Source organism: Tachypleus tridentatus, chromosome 1, assembly GCF_004210375.1.
Source record: "Tachypleus tridentatus isolate NWPU-2018 chromosome 1, ASM421037v1, whole genome shotgun sequence".
Taxonomy (NCBI): domain Eukaryota; kingdom Metazoa; phylum Arthropoda; class Merostomata; order Xiphosura; family Limulidae; genus Tachypleus; species Tachypleus tridentatus.
In genome coordinates this window covers 175,886,139-175,897,895 of record NC_134825.1, presented here as the reverse complement: position 1 = coordinate 175,897,895, position 11,757 = coordinate 175,886,139, and the positions used below count along the sequence as shown (strand labels likewise).

The following is an 11,757-nucleotide window of genomic DNA, read 5'->3' as shown; positions in this document are numbered from 1 at the left end:
CATAATCTAGGACAGTTATTTGTTCCACAAAAGATGAAGTCCTAGTGTGTTGTTTTACAGCTATGAATGGTGGGTTGCCATACTTCAACTGGGATGGTCAACAGCATGGAAAGTGAAAATAATCAAGCCTAATGATAACACTAAAGTTGCAACTGTTGTACCCCACTCAAATTCGTTATTTGCTCATTTGAGTCTGATAGTCAAAAATAATCTTGATCATAAATTATGGGAGAAATTTAGTTGCATATATCAATATATTTGTGAGACCATATAGCTAATTGGTTCAATCAAGTCACACAGACACAAGCAACAAATGTATGATTAAATAACCACTGTATAGGTTCCATGGGACAACCTATAGCAAACACTTGAACATGGTTACAAAAGGATGAGATCAACTTTTTGTGAGGGTTTAGTTGTCTTTTTATTTTTTAAAGATATTTACTTTTGAGTTATACACACGTGAAAAACATTATGTATATTTTTGCCCATACCAACATCCTGAAACCAACCATGTGAAGTGATGTATGTTTTGTTGTTGCAGAAAGAAGGAATGTCACCTGCCATTATGTCAACATTACAACATCCATGTATGATCTCAATACCACAACTATTCACATGCATTTTAATAATATACTGTGATCACTAAAACATGACTTGCTTTATGTACTCAAGACATCATTTATGTCAACATTTTACAAACATCCAATGACAATATACATCCTTCAGGTAAACAATTCAATAACCTCTAAACTGTATTTCTTACTTCTAAATACTTAGAACAAATTCACTCCTTTTATTGTAACACAGAAAAATGTTTGAAAAATTTTGATTTTCAAACAAGGCACTTTTGACCCCCTTAGAATGAATGATTCTCTTTCCTTTAACTGTTTTCTCTTTCTCACCTTCTCTTACACCTGATGTAAACTTTCTCATAAGAAAGTTGACAATTTTGTTCAATGAATTTGTTCATCATCTCATTCAATACCTTGACCATTTAAGTTTGGTTTTTACATCAAGCACTTTTTTATCCATATTTTTTCTTTATACTTGTTTATTTTTTCAAGTCTTTTTACATAATTTTTTTATCCAATTTCCATTCATTAACTGGTATGCCTCATTGGGTAATATTATCCAATGCAAGAATTTATTCTCTCATTCTTTGCATATCAAACTAAGTTCTTGCCTTTACTGAACTTCTAATAATGTTTTTCACTTATTTAACTTTTTTCAAGATCTTATATTTGCCCCAAAGGTAATAACGATATTCACAGTCTTGGTACATTTTTATAAAATCTGACAGTACTTTATAAACTATATCACTTGAAGATATTACTTTATGTCAAACTCTAGCCAATAACTCTATGGTCCAATAAAGTTTCTAATTTGTCACTGAGGTGGTTTCTCTTCCAACTGTGGACCTCTTCAGTGAACATCCAGGTAACAGATTATTCAATGTATTATCTACAATTGACAGTGATGCCACCAGTGTATAGCTGCTCCACAATAATGCCTGGATCACCTGTTAGAAGCTGCCAAGTCATTATTTAACCACCTTATGAGGTACAAATTTCAACAACAGTTCAGCCAGAGAATGAAGTGACCCTCTGGTGCTAGTGTACCTCTGTAACTATGTACACATTCCAACCACATCAAACAACAATCATCACTTCTGCATAAAATGTTATGTTTTACTTGGTCATTATTTGTGTTTTCTTATTCCAAAGCCATATTAAGCTATCCGTTGAGTCCACCGAGGGGAATTGAATCCCTGATTTTAGCATTTTAAGTTGATAGACTTACAGCTGTACCAGCGAGAAATGTCATTATTTATTCCAAAATCTTTATTATATGTTACCTACACATACATTATGTGTTATCCAGTTTTCTTTGATAATTATTCTTGAGTACACACTAAACAACTACATGGTTTCTCTCCTGCATGTATCCTTTGATAAATTCAAAAATTACAATTTCTTGTGACTTATTTACCACATACTACACAACTGTGTGTTGTATTTTTTTACCAGTGTGTATTCCTTGGTTAGATTATAAAAAGATGACAATTGTCTGTCATACACCACAAGTCAGTACAGATTTCACACCAGTATGTGTCCTCTGATGTATTTTAATTTGACTATTAGTTATACATTTTTTACCACAAACTACACAACTGTACAGTCTCTCTCCAGTGTGTATTTTGAGATGTACTTTTAAATTACCCTGTGTTACAAATTGTTTACCACAAACTAAACACTTGTACGGTTCCTCTCCAGTATGCATCTTCTCATGTCCAATAAATGTACTCTTACATCTGAAATTTTTATCACAAACGAAACAAGTGTACGGTTTCTCCTCAGTGTGTACTCTCTCATGTTGTTTTAACTGACTGTTGCTTCGAAATCCTTTTTTACACACTACACAGCTGTATGGTTTCTCTCCGGTGTGTATCCTAAGATGTATTTTTAAGTTGCTCTGTGTTACAAATAGTTTGCCACAAACTAAACACTCATATGGTTTCTCTCCAGTATGCACCTTCTCATGTCCATTAAGTGCACTCTTACATCTAAATTTTTTATCACAAACTACACAATTGTATGGTTTCTCCTCATTGTGTACTCTCTCATGTTGTTTTAACTGACTATTGCTTCGAAATCCTTTATTACACACTAAACAATTGTATGGTTTTTCCTCAGTATGTACTCTCTCATGTTGTTTTAACTGACTATTGCTTCGAAAACTTTTATTACATACTACACAGCAGTATGGTTTTTCTCCAGTGTGTATCCTCAGATGTATTTTTAAGTTGGCCTGTGTTACAAATTGTTTGCCACAAACTAAACACTCATATGGTTTCTCTCCAGTATGCACCTTCTCATGTCCATTAAGTGTACTCTTACATCTAAATTTTTTATTACAAACTAAACAAGTGTATGGTTTCTCCTTAGTGTGTACTCTCTCATGTTGTTTTAACTGGCCCTTGCTTCGAAATCCTTTATTACACACTACACAGTTGTATGGTTTCTCTCCACTGTGTATCCTCAAATGTATTTCTAAGTTGCTCTGTGTTACAAATTGTTTGTCACAAACTAAACACTCATATGGTTTCTCTCCAGTATGCACCTTATTATGTCTATTAAGTGCACTTTTGCATCTAAATTTTTTATCACAAAATACACAAGTGTATGTTTTCTCCTCAGTGTGTACTCTCTCATGTTGTTTTAACTGACCTTTGCTTCGAAATCCTTTATTACACACTACACAGCCATATGGTTTCTCTCCACTGTGTATCCTCAGATGTATTTCTAAGTTGCTCTGTGTTACAAACTGTTTTCCACACACCACACAATTGTGTTCTTTCTTTCCAGTATACATTTTCACGTGATGACTTCTTTCCACTTCTTTGTCACATTCAATACTACTGTATAATTCAACTTCATTGAGGGAAACATGATGCCTTTTTTGGTTATTTACAATAGACTGCATTCCACAATAGTTGTTCAAGTAGGTCTTTGTATCTAGAACCAAAAGACAAATTAAAAGAAACAAATGAATTAATAACAATATATTATATATATATAGCAATTTAGTAACTAATAATTTTAATTAAAGATTAACTAACAGTTCGCTTTAAAAATATTCAAATCAACTTTGAAAAGTTATACATACATCTCAAATCAAACCAAATCTAGAATTAATGGAACAGTTATTATGTCATAATCCTTGAAAAAATGTCTATTTAATATTAAAAATTACCTGGATGACACATTCTTAAACAAGCAATGGCTAAAATACTTCAAGACAACTTTTGTCAAGGATTATTACAGTGGCAGTAAGATGAAAATGGTTGTTAGTATAAGAGAGGTAGCAGAACACAAGTCAAGCTCTTCTCTCCTCAGTTAATGGATAACTATTATACACAACATTTCAGTTAACCAATATCTACCACACACAACATGTCAGTGAAAGTGAGCTGATTCTAGAAATGAGTGCTGTTATTTTTTGTAATAAAATATCTTGGATTATTGTTTCTCTATTTATTTAAATGCACAGAAAAAAATTTGAATCTGGTAGGAGAAAACAAATAATTGAATTTCTGTAATTGTATTCCACTAATAATTATAAGATATATGACTTCACTAACTATGGATGGTTTAGTAGATGGCCAGTTGGAAATATATTCAGACTTAAATTCATGCAGTACCCATATTTGTCAATATTTGAACACAACTATTTGTAAATGTTGTTGTTGTGATATTGTTTTAATTTGTTGGTATAACTTTTGTAGTTTTCTTTTTCTTTCTTTTCCTAATCTTTATGGTATTTTGGTTTTAAGATTATGTCTCACTATGTTACAGTTCTGTCTGTAATGGTATGGAATTTCTTATAGCATCTATTATGTTTTACTTTCTTACAAATATTTTCATACCTTCTTTACGGGTCCTGCTTATGCACTGTAATATTTTAGACCTGTGATCCATTATAAAATAGTTTCATCTGTATCAGGATGAAAGTTTGTGTTGCACCCACAATGTTTAATTTATATTTATATTGTCATCTTTTTGTATTACTTATGTGGTGAACTTAGATGTAATTTTTTCTTTTTGTTTGTTGTGAAGGAGATGGTCCAACATTAAATTATTTTGCCACTATTTATTTACACAGACATGCTTGGCTGGATGCCTTTTTATTCCAACAAAACTTATACAACTGTCTCTACTATAAATAATTGGAGTAACTATGAATATAGTTTCTGAATGTTTAATATACTGAATTCAATGTTATGAGAACATTTGATTTAGTTTTCTCTACAGCTATAAAAGTAGAAATATTCAAATGACTAGAACCTCAAGTGTTGCTTCTTTCCACCACATATCAAATACACCAAACCATGGTATATCAAGCCACGTTCTCTGTGCTTTCTTGAAAATTGTATATTTTTACAAATTCCATTACAATAAATGTTATGAAATCACAAACTATCAATTTTAAAATAATTCTAAGACAAAAATTGTTAGAATTATAAACATTATACTTAAATTTTGAAATAAGATACACAGGTGTGAGCTCCACACCTGAAAAAAGCTCACTGAATTCAAAAGGGTTACTACAATATTTTTAGGACAATTCAACAAACTGAAAAGATTTATTATTATCATTATATTATTTGTGACTTTGAAAGTTTGGATTTTTTTCTTTTAGTTTTATCAACAGAAAAAAAAATTAACATGTTCACCAAAACTTTATTTCCAATAAATATTCACCCTTCTCACGTCAAGCTTCCCTGATTCAATAATGTCCTTTACATGCAGACGTTTTCACTCACCTTTAACCTTGAGGTTTCTACCATACCTCTCTATATCAATTATTCAATCATCATTTTCAGATCAGACAGGAATGTAAGATGCACCAGAAGTGGGCAGGAAGAGTGGGAATTTTGTGCAAAAATGAGTAATTTTTGGACATATGTATTTTCAATGCTGAGGAATATTAACTTCAAATACAATACATAAAACTCTGCACACGTCTAGCTAGAATACAATGTTGAAGTGGTTGAGAGACTAGTGCAAAAGTTTTACTATATAAGCCCCTTTCAGAAAGTGCCCAATGAGAACCAGTGCAGAGCAACACAGCCTGGAACTTGGAACAGTTTACAAACACACTTATGGAAAACTACACCTCACCTACATTAGGATACACTCTTCACCTGTCATCTCTATGCCAGCCTCAGAACCTTCTCCAAAAAATAATGGGAGTTTGTTTGTATGTTTGGTGACAAATTTCATGAAAGGAAACCTGGAAACAATGTTATGCTTCTGAATTGAATGAAAAATACATAAAACAGATAAACTATCCAGTAAGAGTTAGAGAAGAAAGACTGCAAGTAGACAAAGGAGTCTGGGGAAAGAAAAGATGGGATTTTCAAAAATGAATGGAAGAGTAGGCTAAATAACAATGGACTAAGTGAACAGGAGCTGATAGGGATCCAAACCAGAATAAAGATGAGAATGGATGGAAGAGACACAAAAGTAAATACACTTTCACACTATTTACCACAGCCATTTTCTGGAGAAAAGCGAAATCCAATTAAAGAAGGATATAAAGTAATGAAATGGAATTTGGAACAAATAAATGATTTATACATTAGAACACCAAAGACCACAGATGAAAATTAGGAAGAAATACACTTTAATGGACAGATGGTATGAGAAAAAGAAACCTAAAGGTTCAAAGGAAAGTCAGGTAAGAGCATGGGGTACAATATCAAGGACCAATTCAGGTAGGTTAGACCAACAAGGAGGGCTGGGAAGTAAAAAAACCTGACACAATGGGAAAACCAGAAAGTAGCAAAAGTCAAGATAGACCATTCCTGGTCAGAAACTAAAGTGGAAAACACAGCTAGATGGGGAACAGAATATTTACCTGTTATTTTGGATGTTTTTATTCAGTATTTTTTTCCCTCAAACCAATGGAGTCGATGCCAGTATTTTAATGTGAAAATAATTAAGCCAGAATGAACCAAACAGCAAATCAACTTAGATATCAGTATTTTATTTACACTAAAAACACCATAAATTTCTAGTACAAATCTCATCCATAATATTAACATGACATTTTCCTTTTCTACCTTCATATTTTACAAAAAACATAAATTATTAACATTATTTCAAACAATGGAGTAACACCACTTTTTATACTAGTGTCTATCACCATCATACTATAATGTAACTATTGTTATACGATACTAGAAAAACTTTTATTACACAATATGCTACCCCCAACTTTGTGAAATATTTATACTGTGTGCACTATATTCACAATAGAGATTATGATTTTCTCCCTTTGCTACCATTTCCCATCATGGACAACTATCTTTTTCCATTTGCAGGATGCAGAAAAGAAGTCATGAATACATGATATGCAGATTTAGTGCATTAGAGCCATCTATATAAACATAATAGTACTGCCTGTTGTATGTCTATGTAAATACTTTTTATTACGTGGGTGGATCTTCACAAAAATTGGTATCTCACTTCATTAAGACCATGGAGAAATAGACACAAATTTTCAATTTGCCATTTATATGATTGTTTTTAACCACTGCTTCACCCTGTTGATGGATCTTCACAAAAATTGGCATAAAGGTTTGTTGGATTGGTGAGGAGAGACATGCAAATTTAGTTTTACATTTTGTGTTTTGCTGTTTTTATGGGCATTTTGGGTTCTTGTTGTTAACTATATATAAATGAAACAAACTTTCATGTCCTTAGATAACCTTTCATAGATCACAAATTTACAAAACTTCCATCCAGGGTACAGGTACCCCAGCTAGTATTAGTTAATGGATAATGTTACACTCACCTGAAAAACCTTCCAACTGACAGTTAATTTGTTGAAACTCCTCTTTTGGTTCACTTTTCAAACTCATAACATCATGTTGTGAACAATAAACAGTTTCATCATCACTCTCAATTAACTTGCAAATAATGTCATCATTTCTTGAATCATCACTTGGTTCAGTTTTGACAACTGTGTCCTAAAAAAACAGATAGACAAATAATAACTAACCTAGTAGTGGTTAACAGCTGTAAAATTAAAGACTGTGCTAGTAACAAGAGAGCCACTGTCACACTTCTATTGATAGAAAGTAGATGCATAATCACTTACATGAGACACATCTCATGTTAACAAAACAAATATCAATGAGAATGTCATATCAGAATAATGTAATAATGGAGAAAGTTGTGATGGAAGCACATTAATATCATGTTAGAATAAAGAATAATGAGAAAATCTGTGATGAAAACAGGAAGAAGGAGAACATATTATTAAAATGTTTAATAAATTAGTAAATAACAATATAGCATCAACCAATGTTTTAGAAGTTTTATTGAAACAAATTCTCTATATTTATTATCTGACAATTAACTCAATTTCTTGATCTAACCAATCACCTAGACTAATTAATGTCACAAAAATAATAAACTAATAAAAGATCATCTCAAACTGAATAAAGGAAATCAGTAAAAGATCAACTTGTATTGTAACAACAAGTGTAAAGAAACATTTAACGACAGACTTCATGAACCAAAGTTAACTGAAATTTTCCATTCTTTTCTCAGTGTAGGATCAAAAAACATTATAACATTACAAAATAAAAGTTGACAAATGAGGAAATAAATTTATAAAAGGTGTTAAGACAACTGTGACAATGTAAGACGAGAAAAGTGACATATGAATACTAAATAAAAATAATATATGTTATTTTTATTTAGCCTTGAGATTCTAATCATTAAGAGTATAATTTCAGTCTTAACATAAAATAACTTTCAGAACAAGATAAGGCTGATTATAATATTACAAATGGTGGAAAATAGGACAGGATAAACTATTTTGGGCAGCAACCTTACAAAACCAATAATACATATTAAATAAAAATTAACAATATTGTCTAGAAACCAGAAACATTAAAACACCAAAAATCATCAAAAGTACACAATAAATTTCAGTTTTGGAAAAAAATATTCATTCCTGTAAAAATGTTCTGTGATCAATTGCAGAAAAAGTCAAAGCTATATTTTAAGTATTACTTATTTAAGATTATGAACCATATTGCAAGAATCTTCTCTAAAAATTTTCTCTCTATTTATCCCTATTAAGTGAATTACAAATTACCTCAGTTTCTTTTTGTAATTCATCATACTTTTCTTCTTTTATTTTAAAATCTGAGACTGTTACTGATGATCCTTCTTCTGGAGAAACAGCTTCTCTTGCCACTATATCAGTAAAATAAATATTCTTATGATCACAAATCTGAACATGACTTCTATGTATCATAAAACTGTAACACATTCTCACTGTGTAATGACACCTTTTTGTTTAAAACCAGTCCAATTCCAAGTGTATATACTTAACCATAACATAAATATACTGTCATATAATTATTATAAAACCTAGAGAAAAATGATAAAGAATAATTTTAGCATATTCTTCCTCCAAGTGTTGTTAACTTATTCTTAAGTTAAACATTTGTGGCATCTGGGTGAATAATGTTTCAAGTTTCTTTACTACTACTAAAGATACAGGTTACATGAAGAATACTGTCCAGAAAGTACTAAACATGAGATTGGTGAGTACACAAATAACCAATACAAATGTGATAATTAACACATTGCACCACAAACCATAAGTTCTCAATCTATTTAATTAAACAAGGCTGTTTAGGGTTAAAGTTATCAACACACAGTATAACTTACCATTCTTCAAAACAACATGAATTAAAATTGTGTTTGATTGTTTTTTAATTTTATGAAAAGCTACAGGAAAGCTATATGTGCCAGCTATCCCTAATTTAACAGTGATAAACTAGAGACAGAGAAGCTAATCAGCACCACCTACCACCAATTCTTGGGCTATTTTTTTTAAATGGACAGTGGGATTTCCTGTCACATTAAATTTTTCCTATGGCTGAATAGGTGAACACTTTGAATGATGAGCATTATAACCTATGACCCACAGATTGTAAGTTGAGTTCTCTAACCACCCTGCTAAGCCAGGCCTTTTAAACTTCTATCTTGAAATTAACCACTGGTACAAACTTCTCTCTCATCAACAAAGATGGAATTGTAAATGTATTAAATTCAACCATACTTAAAAAGAATTCCTAATCAAGAAAAGTATCAAATCAAATAGTGTAATTCAACAGCAGTGAACTATATAAAATTTCACCTATTGCTTTGTATTCTTGACCCGACTCATAACTAACATACATGGATGTTTAAGCTAACAATTTCAATAATAAGTACAAATTAATAAACAATATTTTCTTTACCATATCCTTTACAAAAAAAACAAGAAATACAAAATAATCTTATAAATATAGTAAAAATAGCAAACAGAAAAGAGTAATTTTCTAAATTTTAACACCACTGTCATATAGTTTTTTGTATAAATTTCTATATTTCTTGTTTCTTTCTTTTTTGGTAAGTTATATTGAGTGTATGTGTGTATGTTTACACAATAAATTTCAAAACAATATTTACTTGTTTTTATTTGGTTTGTTTTTTTAATTTTGTGCAGTTACATGAAGGCTATCTCCACTAGCCATCCCTAATTTATTGGTGTATGTCTAGACGGAAGTCAGCTAGTCATCACGGCTCACCACTAACTTTTGGGCTACTCCTTTACCAACAAATAGTTGGATTGAAAGTCACACTGTAATGCCCCATGGCTGAAAGGGGAAGCATGTTTGGTGTGAAGGTAAATTGAGCCGACCCTAAACCACCTGGACATCCTGGGGCTACTAGAATGATACTTGTTATTGAAGGTTTTTATATGAGGTAAGGTTGAAATCTCTCAAAGTGTTTTCTCTTGCAAAAATAAAAGTTGGGAGTTTATGAAGGTTTAAACTTGTAAATGGAATTGATGATATTGAAGTATTACATTTTTTTAATATTTAACAATGAGAATAGTTGGACTAGAGAACACAAATATAAATTATCAAAGCGAGGGGGTTACCTTCAGCAGAAAGTTTTTTTTTTTTTAAATAGAGTGGTTGGCTCATGGAATGTGTTGTCTTTGGATTTCATTGAGGCAGTAAATTTAAATGAGTTTAAGAAAAAGTGTTATAAGTATATAAATGATAAGGACTGACTTTAAGATTTTGTTTTCTCATTTATTTATTTTAATTTAGTTTGAAGGATGGAACAGTCAGATGGACCAATAAGTTCCATATTGTCCCAAAATGTTATGCTATGTTATATGGCTAATGAACATCATTATTAATGTTTACACTCACCTGATAAACCTTCTAACTGACAGTTAATTTGTTGAAACTCCTCTTTTGGTTCACTTTTCAAACTCATAACATCATGTTGTGAACAATCAGTTTCATCATCACTCTCACTGAACTTGGAAATAATGTTATCATTTGTTGAATCACCACTTGGTTCAGTTTTAACTTTGACATACGTGTTCTAGAACAGAAAAAAAAACCGATCACGCTAAGAACAGAGCAGAAATACTATATGAAAAGCATGATACACGACAAGTAACAGTAGCTAGTATTTTGTCAATTGTACTTCTCATTGTTATATATTGCAAAACTAATTAGAACACGTTCAATACACATAGAAAGAACATAATATACATACTGATATATATTTTAATACAGCTATTTGGATATTAATAATATAAATATATATTTTGATTTATCCTGTAAAGTACTTAAGTCACAAGAATGAAAGCATTCATAATACTTCATAACAAAAAATAAAAAATTAATTTCTACATCTGAAACAGACTGATCAAGAAAATAAAGCCAGGTATTTTCCAAAACAGATCTTTTCTTTAATAAAGTTTTACAAATATATTGTTAAGATAACTGTAAGACAAATTATTTTTGAATATATAAAAACAACAATGCTTCACTATAATCATTCTCAATTTATTTTTCTGACAGTTTATCAATAATAATATCATATAACACCAACAACTTTTCTATATGTTTAGGTTTCACTGAAACAAAATTCCTGGACTTCATTTTTTGCTATTTATAATAATTTTATTTTCATAATTAATTAAACTACAGTTTTCTAAGAACAAAAATTACACATTAATTACTGTAACTGGTAATCAGATGACTCTTTCATAAATTTTAAGTGAAGAGAAAAACTAAGGGGAATTTTTCTACGGCAGGCCATATTCAAAGTTGTCTTTAACAGAAAGAAAGATACCATAATGTTAATGGCATAATGC

At 30.9% G+C, this 11,757-nt stretch overlaps 1 protein-coding gene across 1 annotated transcript in view; it reads right to left on the bottom strand.

Moving 5' to 3' along the window:
* Positions 1 to 608: 608 nt before the first annotated feature.
* Positions 609 to 11,757, bottom strand: part of LOC143233687 (uncharacterized) — a 40,189-nt gene continuing 29,040 nt past the window's right edge. Inside the window, 4 exon segments of the mRNA XM_076470190.1 lie at positions 609 to 3,518; positions 7,363 to 7,537; positions 8,677 to 8,777; positions 10,799 to 10,976. Of these exon segments, the coding sequence (XP_076326305.1) occupies positions 2,074 to 3,518; positions 7,363 to 7,537; positions 8,677 to 8,777; positions 10,799 to 10,976 (1,899 nt within the window). The 3' untranslated portion in view covers positions 609 to 2,073.